General features: G+C 38.2%; 1 protein-coding gene across 2 annotated transcripts in view; it reads left to right on the top strand.

Moving 5' to 3' along the window:
* The window catches only part of LOC128667034 (H-2 class I histocompatibility antigen, Q9 alpha chain), a 448039-nt gene that overhangs the window by 132791 nt on the left and 298921 nt on the right, over nt 1–16327 (top strand). For both annotated transcript variants that reach the window (XM_053721897.1, XM_053721896.1), the window contains exon 2: nt 13406–13672. In XM_053721897.1, coding sequence (XP_053577872.1) covers nt 13406–13672 — 267 coding nt within the window. The remainder of the gene's footprint in view (nt 1–13405; nt 13673–16327) is intronic.

The following is a 16327-nucleotide window of genomic DNA, read 5'->3' as shown; positions in this document are numbered from 1 at the left end:
ACTTGAAATTTGGTGTGCAATACTTTCAAAGCATTAAGACACTGGGGTATAAATTTGATAAAGATCGGATATTTCTTTGATAGTTTTTCGATCATTCAGAAATAAAGTGTGCTCTTTTTATTATTTAAAGAGACAGTAACGGTTTTGTTTAAAATTGTTTTTATTGCATTAAAAACCTGCCTAAGTCTGTCTAACATGTCTGTACCTTCAGATAGCATATGTTCTGTGTGTATGGAAGCCAAGGTGGTTCCCCCATTAAATGTATGTGCAAATTGTGCCATGGCGTCCAAACAAAGTAAGGACAGTACTGTCACATTTAATAAGGTTGCCCAAGATGATTCTTCAAATGAAGGTAGTGGGGATAGTTCATCATCCTCTCCTTCTGTGTCAACACCAGTTTTGCCCGCGCAGGCGATTCCTAGTACATCTAGCGCGCCAATGCTTGTTACTATGCAGCAATTAACAGCAGTAATGGATAATTCTATAGCAGCTCTTTTATCCAAACTGCCAGCATTTCCCAGGAAGCGTGATTGCTCAGTTTTAAATACAGAGGATGAGCAAGTTGGCGCTGACGATAATTTATCTGTTATACCCTCACATCAATCTGAGTTGGCAGTGAGGGAGGGTCTGTCTGAGGGAGAAATTTCTGATTCAGGAAAAATTTCTCAGCAGGCAGAACCTGATATCGTGGCATTTAAATTTAAGCTAGAACATCTCCGCGCCCTGCTTAAGGAGGTGCTAGCTACCCTTGATGATTGTGATTCTTTGGTGATTCCAGAGAAGTTGTGCAAAATGGACAAATTCTTAGAGGTCCCAGTGCACGCTGATGCTTTTCCGATACCCAAGAGGGTGGCGGACATAGTGACTAAGGAGTGGGAGAAGCCAGGTGTACCTTTTGTTCCACCTCCTATATTCAAGAAAATGTTCCCCATTGTCAACCCCAGAAGGGACGCATGGCAAACGGTCCCTAAGGTAGAGGGGGCAGTTTCAACGTTAGCCAAGCGCACAACTATTCCTATAGAGGACAGTTGCGCTTTCAAAGATCCTATGGATAAAAAATTGGAAGGATTGCTTAAAAAGATTTTTGTTCAGCAAGGTTTCCTTCTTCAACCAATTTCGTGCATTATTCCTGTCACCACGGCAGCGTCTTTTTGGTTCGAGGAACTAGAAAATTTGCTCCAAAAGGAGACTCCATATGATGAAGTCATTGACAGAATTCACGCACTAAAGTTGGCTAATTCCTTTATTTTGGATGCCGCTTTTCAATTGGCAAAATTAGCGGCGAAAAATTCAGGTTTTGCAATAGTGGCGCGCAGGGCGCTTTGGCTAAAATCTTGGTCGGCGGATGTGTCGTCCAAAACAAAATTGCTTAATATTCCTTTCAAAGGTAAGACCCTTTTCGGGCCAGAATTGAAGGAAATTATTTCAGACATCACTGGGGGAAAGGGCCATGCCCTCCCACAGGATAGGCCTTTCAAGGCTAAGAACAAATCTAATTTTCGTTCCTTTCGCAATTTCAGGAACGGACCGGCTCCTAACTCTGCAGCCTCTAGACAAGAGGGTAACGCTTCCCAGCCTAAACCAGCATGGAAACCATTGCAAGGCTGGAACAAGGGTAAACAGGCCAAGAAGCCTGCTGCTGCTACCAAGTCAGCATGAAGGGGTAGCCCCCAATCCGGGACCGGATCTAGTAGGGGGAAGACTTTCTCTCTTCACTCAGGCTTGGGCAAGAGATGTTCCGGATCCCTGGGCACTAGAAATAGTCTCTCAGGGGTATCTTCTAGAGTTCAAGGAACTTCCTCCAAGGGGACGGTTCCACATGTCTCGCTTATCTTCAGACCAGATAAAGAGACAGGCATTCTTACATTGCGTAGGAGACCTATTAAGGATGGGAGTGATACACCCAGTTCCAACAGCGGAACAAGGTCTGGGTTTTTACTCAAACCTGTTTGTAGTTCCCAAAAAAGAAGGAACTTTCAGGCCAATTCTGGATTTAAAAATTCTAAACAAATTCCTCAGAGTTCCATCATTCAAAATGGAAACCATTCGGACGATTTTACCAACAATCCAGGAGGGTCAATATATGACTACCGTGGACTTAAAGGATGCGTACCTGCATATTCCTGTCCACAAAGATCATCATCAGTTCCTGAGGTTCGCCTTTCTGGACAAACATTACCAGTTTGTGGCTCTTCCATTCGGTTTAGCCACTGCTCCCAGAATTTTCACAAAGGTGCTAGGGTCCCTTCTAGCGGTCCTAAGGCCGAGGGGCATTGCTGTAGCACCTTACCTAGATGACATTCTAATCCAAGCGTCGTCCCTTTCCAAAGCAAGGGCTCATACAGACATTGTTTTAGCCTTTCTCAGGTCTCACGGGTGGAAGGTGAACATAGAAAAGAGTTCCCTGTCTCCGTCCACAAGGGTTGCCTTTCTGGGAACTATAATAGATTCTGTGGAAATGAAGATTTTTCTGACAGAGGTCAGAAAGTTAAAGCTTCTAAACGCTTGTCGAGTTCTTCAATCTATTCCTCAGCCTTCCATAGCTCAGTGCATGGAGGTAATAGGACTAATGGTTGCAGCAATGGACGTGGTTCCTTTTGCTCGAATTCATTTAATTCATTGCAACTGTGCATGCTCAAACAGTGGAATGGGGATTATGCAGACTTGTCTCCCCAGATTCAAGTAGACTAGGTAACCAGAGACTCACTCCTCTGGTGGTTGACTCAGGATCACCTGTCTCAGGGAATGAGTTTCCGCAGACCAGAGTGGGTCATTGTCACGACCGACGCCAGTTTCTTAGGCTGGGGCGCGGTATGGGACTCCCTGAAAGCTCAGGGTCTATGGTCTCGGGAAGAGTCTCTCCTCCCGATAAACATTTTGGAACTGAGAGCGATATTTAATGCGCTCCTGGCTTGGCCTCAACTAGCGAAGGCCAGATTCATAAGATTTCAGTCGGACAACATGACGACTGTAGCGTACATCAATCATCAGGGGGGAACAAAGAGTTCCTTGGCGATGAGAGAGGTATCCAAGATCATCAAATGGGCGGAGAATCACTCCTGCCATCTATCTGCAATTCACATCCCAGGAGTAGACAACTGGGAGGCGGATTATTTGAGTCGTCAGACTTTCCATCCTGGGGAGTGGGAACTTCATCCGGAGGTCTTTGCCCAGTTAACTCAACTATGGGGCATTCCAGATATGGATCTGATGGCGTCTCGTCAGAACTCCAAGGTTCCTCGCTACGGGTCCAGATCCAGGGTTCCCAAGGCGACACTAGTGGATGCATTGGTGGTGCCTTGGTCGTTCAATCTAGCTTATGTGTTTCTGCCGTTCCCTCTCCTTCCCAGGCTAGTAGCCAGGATCAAACAGGAGAAGGCCTCAGTGATTCTAATAGCTCCTGCATGGCCACGCAGGACTTGGTATGCAGACCTGGTGAATATGTCATCGGCTCCACCATTGAAGCTACCTTTGAGGCAGGATCTTCTAGTACAAGGTCCATTCGAACATCCAAATCTAGTATCTCTGCAACTGACTGCTTGGAAATTGAACGCTTGATTTTATCTAAGCGTGGTTTTTCAGATTCGGTTATAGATACTCTGGTTCAAGCCAGAAAACCTGTGACTAGAAAAATTTACCACAAGATATGGCAAAAATATATCTGTTGGTGCGAATCCAAGGGATACTCTTGGAGTAAAATTAAAATTCCTAGGATACTTTCCTTTCTCCAAGAGGGTTTGGATAAAGGTTTGTCAGCTAGTTCTCTTAAAGGACAGATATCTGCTCTGTCTGTTTTGTTGCACAAACGTCTGGCAGCAGTGCCAGATGTACAGGCATTTGTACAGGCGTTAGTCAGAATCAAGCCTGTCTACAGACCTGTGACTCCTCCATGGAGTCTAAACTTAGTTCTTTCAGTTCTTCAAGGGGTTCCGTTTGAACCTTTACATTCCATAGATATTAAGTTACTATCTTGGAAAGTTCTGTTTTTGGTTGCTATTTCTTCTGCTAGAAGAGTTTCTGAATTGTCTGCTTTGCAGTGTACTTCTCCCTATCTGGTATTCCATACAGATAAGGTAGTTTTACGTACCAAGCCTGGTTTTCTTCCAAAAGTGGTTTCCAAAAGGAATATTAACCAGGAAATAGTTGTTCCTTCTCTGTGTCCGAATCCAGTTTCGAAGAAGGAACGTTTGTTACATAACCTAGATGCGGTTCGTGCTTTAAAATTCTATTTAGAAGCAACAAAGGATTTCAGACAGACATCATCCTTGTTTGTCGTCTATTCTGGTAAGAGGAGAGGGCAGAAAGCTACTGCTACTTCTCTTTCCTTTTGGCTGAAGAGCATCATCCGATTGGCTTATGAGACTGCCGGACGGCAGCCTCCTGAACGAATTACAGCTCACTCTACTAGAGCTGTGGCTTCCACATGGGCCTTCAAGAATGAGGCTTCTGTTGAACAGATCTGTAAGGCAGCGACTTGGTCTTCTCTGCATACTTTTGCCAAATTTTACAAATTCGATACTTATGCTTCTTCGGAGGCTGTTTTGGGGAGAAAGGTTTTGCAAGCTGTGGTGCCTTCTGTTTACGTTACCTGACTTGTTCCCTCCCTTCATCCGTGTCCTAAAGCTTTGGTATTGGTTCCCACAAGTAAGGATGAAGCCGTGGACCGGACACACCAATGTAGGAGAAAACAGAATTTATGTTTACCTGATAAATTTCTTTCTCCTACGGTGTGTCCGGTCCACGGCCCGCCCTGGCTTTTAGTCAGGTTTAAAATTTTTATTTTTTGTACACTACAGTCACCACTACACCTTATAGTTTCTCCTTTTTCTCCTAACCGTCGGTCGAATGACTGGGGGGCGGAGCCAGAGGGGGGCTATATGGACAGCTTTTGCTGTGTGCTCTCTTTGCCATTTCCTGTAGGGGAAGAGAATATCCCACAAGTAAGGATGAAGCCGTGGACCGGACACACCTTAGGAGAAAGAAATGTATCAGGTAAACATAAATTCTGTTTTTCGCGGCAGTTTTAGTGCGATGTTGCCCAAATTCTTTTCTGCATTGTCGTTTTATTTCACACCAGGAATGAATATTCATATCCTTTAGTGAAGTAAAGAATTTGTGATGCTTACCGTCAAATACCCAGGGCAGAAATTAAATTTTTAATTTTTCACTTGTAACATTCATTATAGCTAATGCATTTTCAAAAGCCTCTAAGTGATCAATTACAGATTTTGTTCCCTTATTGGAGAATATAGGTACTGCACCCTGTATGAAAGTAATTATTTTATGGGAGTCGTAGACCTTATTAGACTTACTTTGGGATTCTCTATTAGAGTTTCCCTCACCAGCTGAGTTACAGCAGTTCCCTGGATTTACATCATGAGGTGACTGCCTATTTGGGAAATCTATTTCTGACCCAATAGGGGTCATTTGTCTATACTCTTCCATATATTTCTGTACCTCGTCCCTGACGCGTTCAGTTAGCATTATCTGCATTATTCTCACTGTTAATATAGGGGTTTTCAGTATGGCGATATAAATCACTTAATTCTCTCTGGCTTTGCGCAAGCTGTTTATTTAATTCTTGTATCTGTGCTAGTAAGTCTATGTTATGCTTATCTAAGGCGGTTAGGTTTTGGGCAAATTCATCCATTTTATTTTTGATTATTTTTAAATCCTCTTCGCATCTGCGTGAGGAACGAATACTACTTTCTAGCTGCTGTATTTGCAATTGTTTGTCTATGACACAAAGTGACATTTCATTAATAATGCATATCACAAGGGGCCAAGAATTTAGTATTAGTTCGTCTCGCTTTTTGAGAGTCTTGCATTGATTAATCATTAATAATTCTTGGAAAAATTCATTGTTTTCAGTCCACATATTATTATTAACGGTAATATTTTTAGCCTTAATTTCAAGCATATCCATAAAATCATCTAATTCACCCACGATATTAAACTTCTCTTCAATGTGACTTATAATTTCTTTCTTAAGGACCTGACCTCTAGTAATGAGTATTGTGATGGGACCATTTTCAATGCTGTGTACAGAATTAAATGAGTCACTCCTAGTGATAGACATTATTATATTGGCTTAGTATTTAGTTAAATTAAAACACTAATACAATTTTTACCAATAAAAAGAGAGAAGAAAAAAATTATGTTTAAAAAAAAAAAAATAATATTAATTTTGAAATATGAAAAATTTATATTTTTATGAATATGAAAAATTAATATTTTTATGAATTTTGAAATATGAAAAATTAATATTTTTGATTAATTTTGAAATATGAAAAAATTATATTTGTATTAATTTTTTTCAAAAATTAATCTTTAACAATATTTTAAAATATCAATATCAATCTCAAAACATGAACATCAATATTTCAACCTTCAAAAAAAAAATTTATTTTCAAAATATTAATTTCGAAATATGAAATTTTTTCTCTCTTTTATAATAATTTCTATTTACTACAAATATATTATATCAATATGATAAATATTAATAAATCTCATGCAAATGCATCCATGGTCCATATGTCAGTATATTTATAAGAATCTTCAGTAGTGCTCTCAAAATAATATATCAGTCAATGGCAGGGCTATAATACAATACATTTAATAATTATCCTTTAAAAATATCAACCCTCAATCAATATGCATCTACTAGAAACCATTAAATTAATATAAATACCTGAATTCTTTTTATTAGTTAATATCTATGAACATATTGGAATATATTTGTAATACCAGGATATGAAGCAATATTATACACGTTTAAAACTATTAAGATATGCTATACTTCTTACAAAGCCCAGAAAGTTTACCTTTAAAACCAACCTTATTTACAAATAGCCTTTCATTCAGTTAACACAATGAGATTCTAAGATACTTAGATGCTAGCATTCAAGTAATACACTCAGTTATTTAACCACAATTTATTCTAACACAATTCTCATTTAAAACATCAGAAATTGTATATATTATTTATGCAAAAACCCAATTCTGAGTTATAACTATATATTTGCACAGATAAACAATTTAAAATTTAGGATTAGTTTAACAATACACAGGCTATGAAATGCTAGCTTTAAAATACAATTTATTTCATAGTCTATTACATACAGTAACAATAAATTTTTGCTTAAATGTTTTGCATACCAAAGGCAAGCTAACTAATAGCTATTCAAGGCTATGAAATACAGTTTTAAAACACAAATTGCTCTCTTTAATCTACCACAATCTTTTAATACATTACCAGGATGATCACCAATCGATATCCAATATCTTTCAGCAGGTTTAATCTCACCTCAGAAATACCAATAAGTATATTTTTGCAATCAATGAGAGAAGGGTAGATCAGCTTTGCCAAAGTAAAATGGTATCTCACGCCCAGCAACCAGTTACAAATGAGCTCAACAGAATCTGACCTGTCTCTCTCTCTTGCTCTTACTTATATCTCAGTTTCTATCATAGGTTAGAATATGGGTGGCCCTTACGGAGCTTGTCCCTTCTGATTGGGTATCTGGAATATCTAATCGGATTGGCCCTCGGTTACCATGGAAACACATCTTTTAAACAGTTAAGTCCCTTAACTGTCACACTGGGTTCTGGCCCTCGGGTGGCAGCATGACAAGACAAAACAGATTCACCTGAACATTTCTAACAGTGAAAGAAAATATTTCTTTAAAATATGTAATAACTGCCATAATTTCTTGCATTAATCATTCACAATATCAATCGCAGATGGGGCAGTATCACATCACCTCTCTGATCATTTTGATATGAAACATCATGTGTCTGACATTATATTATATTAATTATTTTATATTAAAAGAATTATACTGCTAATTATTAGCTTAAAATCCATTACAATTTTATCAGTATCCTGGCATTTATATACAAATAACAGCCTATTTTATATTCAGTACTGCATTGTGTTCCAACATGAATATACCATATTTCACGTTTCTAATAAATCCTGGATGTATGAATCCTCTCTATGCAGATCTGAAATAAAAGTAAGTGTTATTAATCTTTTCTTTTTAGGTCCATAAATATCTATTTATATTCTTTAACAACACAGAGGCTAAGACATTTTATGTTTCCAAAAAAAAAATAAAAAATATATATATATATATATATATATATATATATATATATATATATACACACATTTATTTCTATATTTAATACATTCTGAGACCTACATTCAAATATGTTTATTTGCTGTATTTTTAGTAAATTTCAAAAGTTACACTATGACATATGTCTTGCTGGCCAGGTTTTCATTGCCTCATTTACACAGCATGGGGTCCATTTGCATTTGAAATGTACAGGGTTACTTTCCCACAAAATATCTCACCTAGACCAGACTGCCAGGCAACATTGTGATTTTATCATATATTTCCAGGTAGTAAGATAGATGGTCTCTTGAAATGGTTGTTAACTTTTAATTAAACCAAATGCTCTATTGTCCTCACTTGTGTGTTTAGAATAACTTTGCATACTGAATGTGGGAGGATGGGACAGGAGTGTCAAGTAAATTTTTCTGAATGAATGAATCATTTGCTACTAACTAGCCAAATATATGAAAAATATATATATTTATTAATCTTTATATATACCTTGACAATCATCACTCCCAGGGAACCTTCTTTCACAGACTATCCTGGGCGATTGTGACAATTGACACCAGTCTTCTAGGATGGGGAACAGTCTGGGGCTCTCTAAAGGCTCAGGGAGTTTGGACTCAGTCAGAGTCTGTTCTTTGTTTTTCCAATAAACATTATGGAGCTCAGAGCGATTCCTTAGCGATTACAGTGGTAACCAAAATAATGCAAACCCAATCTTGCTGTCTGTCGGTGATCCACATCCCAGAGGTGGACAATTGGGAGGCGGACTTCCTGAGCAGGCAGACCTTTCAGCCGGGGGAGTGGGAACTCCATCCGGAAGTGTTTTCCTGCCTGATTCTCAGATGGGGTAAGCCGGAATTGGACCTCATGGCATCTCGACAGAATGCCAAACTTCCAAGGTACGGGTAGAGGTCCAGGGACCCTCAGGCGGTACTGATAGACGCCCTGGCGGTACCGTGGTCCTTCAGGCTAGCATACCTATTCCCTCCGTTTGCTCTTCTTCCTCTGGTCATTGCTCAAATCAAGCAGGAGAGGGCCTCAGGGATCCTCATTGCACCGGCTTGGCCTCACAGAATTTGGTATGCAGATCTGGTGGACATGTCATCCCTGCCACCTTGGAGACTTCCGTTGAGGAAGGACCTTCTAATTCAAGGGCCCTTCCTTCACCCAAATATAGTTTCTCTGAAGCTGACTGCTTGGAGATTGTACGCTTAATTTTATCCAAACAGGGTTTTTCAGAATCGGTCATAGAGACCATGTTTCATGCTCGTAAGCCTGTAACTAAAAGGATTTTTGCCATAAGATATGGCGTAAATATCTCTATTGGTGTGAATCCAAGGGCTACTCCTGGAGTAGAGTTAGGATTCCTAGAATTTTGTCCTTTCTCCAAGAAGGTTTGGAGAAAGAATTATTGACAAGTTCCCTAAAGGGTCAAATTTCTGCCTTATCTATTTTGTTACACAAATGTCGGGCAGATGTTCCAGATATACAATCTTTTTGTCATGCCCTGGTCAGGATCAGGCCTGTGTTCAAGCCACTTCTCTATGGAGTCTTAATTTACTTCTCAAAGCTCTTCAAGGGGCTCCATTTGAGCCTATGCATTCCTTAGATATTAAGTTGTTATCTTGGAAAGTTTTATTTCTTGTTGCTATTTCTTCTGCTCACAGAGTGTCAGAGCTCTCGGCATTGCAGTATGAGTTCCCTTACCATATTTTTCATTCAGATAAGGTAGTTTTACGCACTAATTTAGGATTTCTTCCTAAAGTTGTTTCTGATCGGAACATTAATCAGGAGATTGTTGTTCCTTCATTGTGATCTAATCCTACCTCTTAGAATGAAAGACTTTTGCACAATTTGGATGTAGTTCGTGCTTTAAAGTTTTAGCTGCAGGTGACTAAGGAATTTTGTCAGTCTTCTGCCTTGTTTTTGTTTTTTTCAGGAAAACGTAAGGGACAGAAAGTTACGACTACTCCCCTTTCTTTTTGACTGAAGAGTATTATACATTTTGCATATGAGACTGCTGAACAGCGGCCTCCAGGGAGAGTTACGGCTCATTCCACGAGGGCTGTTGCTTCCTCATGGGCATTCAAGAATGAAGCTTCTGTGGAACAGATTTGCAAGACTGCAACTTAGTCATCTCTTCACACTTTTCAAAGTTCTGCTAATGTGACACTTTTGCCTCGGCTGAGGCCGTTTTTGGGAGAAAGGTTCTTCAAGCAGTGGTACCTTCAGTTTAGGTTCCCTGTCTTGTCCCTCCCATATCATCTGTGTACTCTAGCTTGGGTATTGATTCCCAATAGTAATAAGATGATCCGTAGACTCATTGTGTCATTAAAAAGAAAAGAAAATTTATGCTTACCTGATAAATTTATTTATTTTTTGACACGATGAGTCCACGGCCTGCCCTGTTTTTTAGACAGGTTATTGGTATGTTATAAACTTCAGACACCTCTGCACCTTGTTTTTCCTTTTTCTCCTTAACTTCGGTCGAATGACTGCAGTGGGAGGGAAGGATGGAACTATTTAACAGCTTTGCTGTGGTGCTCTTTGCCGCCTCCTGCAGGGCAGGAGTGATATTCCCAATAGTAATTAAGATGATCCGTGGACTCATTGTGTCAAAAAAGAAATACATTTATCAGGTAAGCATAATTTTTCTTATTTACATGGTGCAGGGGACTTATTCATTAATGTTACAGCATAATTTCTATGCAAACACCAAGCAAACAAATCAGCATAAATAAAACACATGAAATACAGAACAAGCTTATTTCTTGAGTTAAAGGGACATAATACTCATATACTAAATCACTTGAAACTGATGCAGTATAACTGTAAAAAGCTGACAGGAAAATATCAACTGAGCATCTCTATGTAAAAAAGGAAGATATTTAACCTCACAACTTCCTCAGCTCAGCAGAGCAAGTGCTATGTAAAAAGTTATACTTCAGCTGCTGCTTAGCTGCAGGTAAAAAAAAAATGAAAAAATTAACTGCAGCCAATCGGCATCAGCAGTGCTGAGGTCATGAACTTTTACTGTTATCTCATGAGATTTCATAGTAAACTTCCTAAAACTGAATAGGGAAATAATGAGTGTGCACGAAGCTCACTCCCTTGGATGTCCTGGGACAGGCATACTGATTTGCTGCTTTAAGTCCTTTGCAATGGGGTTTAAATACTTAGGACATTTTGAGGTAAAATAACTTTCTTTTTTACATAGAGATGTTCAGGTGATATTTTCTAGTCAGCTTTTTACAGTTATGCTGCATCACTTTCGAGTGTTTCAACATTTGGGTATCATGGCCCTTCAAATGATCACAAAGTGACAAATACAAATAAACTCCCAGAACTCCCCAGTGCTGATTTGCTGTGAGGAGATGGAGGGAATTTCAGTAGTGCTGATTGGCTGGGGGGCTTATGGAGAGAATTTCAGTAGTGGTGATTGGCTGGGGGGGCGTATAGAAAGAATTTCTGTAGTGCTGATTGGCTGGGGGGGCTTATGGAGAGAATTTCAGTAATGCTGATTGGCTGGGGGCTTATGGAGAGAGTGTAACTGTCTCTCTCTGTGTCTCAGGCAGTCACAGGTTACATTAATGTGTAACTGTCTTTCTGTGTCTCTCAGGCAGTCACAGGTTACAGTAATGTTTAACTGTCTCTCTCTGTGTGTCTCTCAGGCAGTCACAGGTTACAGTAATGTGTAACAGTCTCTGTGTCTCTCAGGCAGTCACAGGTTACAGTAATGTGTAACTGTCTCTCTCTCTGTGTCTCTCAGGCAGTCACAGGTTACAGTAATGTGTAACTGTCTCTCTGTGTCTCTCAGGCAGTCACAGGTTACATTATTGTGTAACTGTCTCTCTGTGTCTCTCAGGCAGTAACAGGTTACAGTAATGTGTAACTGTCTCTTTCTGTGTCTCGCAGGCATTAACAGGTTAGAGTAATGTGTAACTGTCTCTCTCTGTGTCTCTCAGGCAGTCACAAGTTACAGTAATGTGTAACTGTCTCTATCTGTGCCTCTCAGGCATTCACAGATTACAGTAATGTGTAACTGTCTCTCTCTCTGTGTCTCTCAGGCAGTCACAGGTTACAGTAATGTGTAACTGTCTCTCTCTCTGTGTCTCTCAGGCAGTCACAGGTTACATTATTGTGTAACTGTCTCTCTGTGTCTCTCAGGCAGTAACAGGTTACAGTAATGTGTAACTGTCTCTTTCTGTGTCTCGCAGGCATTAACAGGTTACAGTAATGTGTAACTGTCTCTCTCTGTGTCTCTCAGGCAGTCACAAGTTACAGTAATGTGTAACTGTCTCTATCTGTGCCTCTCAGGCAGTCACAGATTACAGTAATGTGTAACTATCTCTCTCTCTGTGTCTCTCAGGCAGTCACAGGTTACATTAATGTGTAACTGTCTTTCTGTGTCTCTCAGGCAGTCACAGGTTACAGTAATGTGTAACTGTCTGTCTCTGTGTCTCTCAGGCAGTCACAGGTTACAGTAATGTGTAACTGTCTCTCTCTCTCTGTGTCTCTCAGGCAGTCACAGGTTACAGTATAATGTGTAACTGTCTCTCTCTGTGTCTCTCGGGCAGTCACATGTTACAGTAATGTGTAACTGTCTCTCTCTGTGTTTCTCAGGCAGTCACATGTTACAGTAATGTGTAACTGTCTCTGTGTCTCTCAGGCAGTCACAGGTTACAGTAATGTGTAATTGTCTCTCTCTGTGTCTCTCAGGCAGTCACAGGTTACAGTAATGTGTAACTGTCTCTCTCTGTGTCTCTCAGGCAGTCACAGGTTACAGTAATGTGTAACTGTCTCTCTCTGTGTCTCTCAGGCACTCACAGGTTACAGTAATGTGTAACTGTCTCTCTCTGTGTCTCTCAGGCAGTCACAGGTTACAGTAATGTGTAACTGTCTCTCTCTGTGTCTCTCAGGCAGTCACAGGTTACAGTAATGTGTAACTGTCTCTCCCTGTGTCTCTCAGGCACTCACAGGTTACAGTAATGTGTAACTGTCTCTCTCTGTGTCTCTCAGGCAGTTACAGGTTACAGTAATGTGTAACTGTCTCTCTCTGTGTCTCTCAGGCACTCACAGGTTACAGTAATGTGTAACTGTCTCTCTCTGTGTCTCTCAGGCAGTTACAGGTTACAGTAATGTGTAACTGTCTCTCTCTCTGTGTCTCTCAGGCAGTCACAGGTTACAGTAATGTGTAACTGTCTCTCTCTGTGTCTCTCAGGCAGTTACAGGTTACAGTAATGTGTAACTGTCTCTCTCTCTGTGTCTCTCAGGCAGTCACATGCTACAATATTATCTCACTGGGGTCTCAGAGCCAGGACATGGGCTGCCTGTGTTTGTTACAGTTGGTTACGTGGATGAGAAGCAGATAATGAGATGTGATAGTGACTCTCCCAGAGCCCGACCTGCTGTTCAGTGGATGGAGACGGTGGAGGAGGATCCTGGTTACTGGGAAAGACAGACACAGGGATGTAAAGGCGATGAGGCTATATTCAAACACAATGTGAAGACAGTGATGAGCCACCTCAACCAGACAGCAGGTGAGATACTTTATTACTATATACAGCAGCTTGTATGTCTCACACATATATATATATACTGTTTATAACACACACACACACACATATATATACTGTATATAACACACACACACATATATATACTGTATATAACACACACACACACACACACATATATATACTGTATATAACACACACACACATATATATATATACTGTATATAACACACACACACACATATATATACTGTATATAACACACACACACACACACACACATATATATACTGTATATAACACACACACATATATATATATATACTGTATATAACACACACACACACACATATATATACTGTATATAACACACACACACACACACACACATATATATACTGTATATAACACACACACACACACACACACATATATATACTGTATATAACACACACACACACATATATATACTGTATATAACACACACACACACACACATATATATACTGTATATAACACACACACACACATATATATATACTGTATATAACACACACACACACACACACACATATATATACTGTATATAACACACACACACACATATATATACTGTATATAACACACACACACACACACACACATATATATACTGTATATAACACACACACATATATATATATACTGTTTATAACACACACACACACATATATATACTGTATATAACACACACACACATATATATACTGTATATAACACACACACACACACACATATATATACTGTATATAACACACACACATATATATATATATACTGTATATAACACACACACACACACATATATATATATATTGTATATAACACACACACATATATATACTGTATATAACACACACACACATATATATACTGTTTATAACACACACACATATATATACTGTATATAACACACACACACATATATATATACTGTTTATAACACACACACACACATATATATACTGTATATAACACACACACACACATATATATACTGTTTATAACACACACACATATATATACTGTATATAACACACACACACATATATATATACTGTTTATAACACACACACATATATATACTGTATATAACACACACACACATATATATACTGTTTATAACACACACACATATATATACTGTATATAACACACACACACATATATATATACTGTTTATAACACACATATATATATATACTGTATATAACACACACACATATATATACTGTATATAACACACACACACATACTGTATATAACACACACGCACATATATATACTGTTTATAACACACACACAAATATATATTGTATATAACACACACACACATATATATACTGTATATAACACACACACATATATATACTGTATATAACACACACACACATATATACTGTTTATAACACACACACACACATATATATACTGTTTATAACACACACACACATATATATACTGTATATAACACACACACACATATATATACTGTTTATAACACACACACATATATATACTGTATATAACACACACACACATATATATACTGTTTATAACACACACACATATATATACTGTATATAACACACACATATATATATACTGTTTATAACACACACACACACATATATATACTGTATATAACACACACACACACATATATATACTGTTTATAACACACACACATATATATACTGTATATAACACACACACACATATATATATACTGTTTATAACACACACACATATATATACTGTATATAACACACACACACATATATATACTGTTTATAACACACACACATATATATACTGTATATAACACACACACACATATATATATACTGTTTATAACACACATATATATATATATATACTGTATATAACACACACACATATATATACTGTATATAACACACACGCACATATATATACTGTTTATAACACACACACAAATATATATTGTATATAACACACACACACATATATATACTGTATATAACACACACACATATATATACTGTATATAACACACACACACACATATATACTGTTTATAACACACACACACACATATATATACTGTTTATAACACACACACACATATATATACTGTATATAACACACACACACATATATATACTGTTTATAACACACACACATATATATACTGTATATAACACACACACACACATATATATACTGTATATAACATACACACATATATACTGCTTATAACACACATATATATAAAAAGTTCAAAGTAGACAAGCACTCCAGAAATCCTGAGTCACATGGCCGGGGTGCAACAGATAGGCAAATAGAATATAAAGAAGAGTGCACTTGCCAGGACTTTTTAAAGTTTTATTCCAAATATGTGAAAGTTTTCGGGGGATTAGCCCCTTCCTCAGACATACAAAATGACAATTGTCATTTTGTATGTCTGAGGAAGGGGCTAATCCCCTGAAAACGTTCACATATTTGGAATAAAACTTTAAAAAGTCCTGGCAAGTGCACTCTTCTTTATATTATATATATATATATATATATATATACTGTATATAACACACACACACATACTGTATATAACACACACACACATACTGTATATAACACACACAGACATATATATATATA

This window comes from Bombina bombina, chromosome 7 (assembly GCF_027579735.1).
Source record: "Bombina bombina isolate aBomBom1 chromosome 7, aBomBom1.pri, whole genome shotgun sequence".
In the NCBI taxonomy this organism is placed as follows: domain Eukaryota; kingdom Metazoa; phylum Chordata; class Amphibia; order Anura; family Bombinatoridae; genus Bombina; species Bombina bombina.
This window is presented reverse-complemented; position numbering and strand designations above follow the sequence as displayed.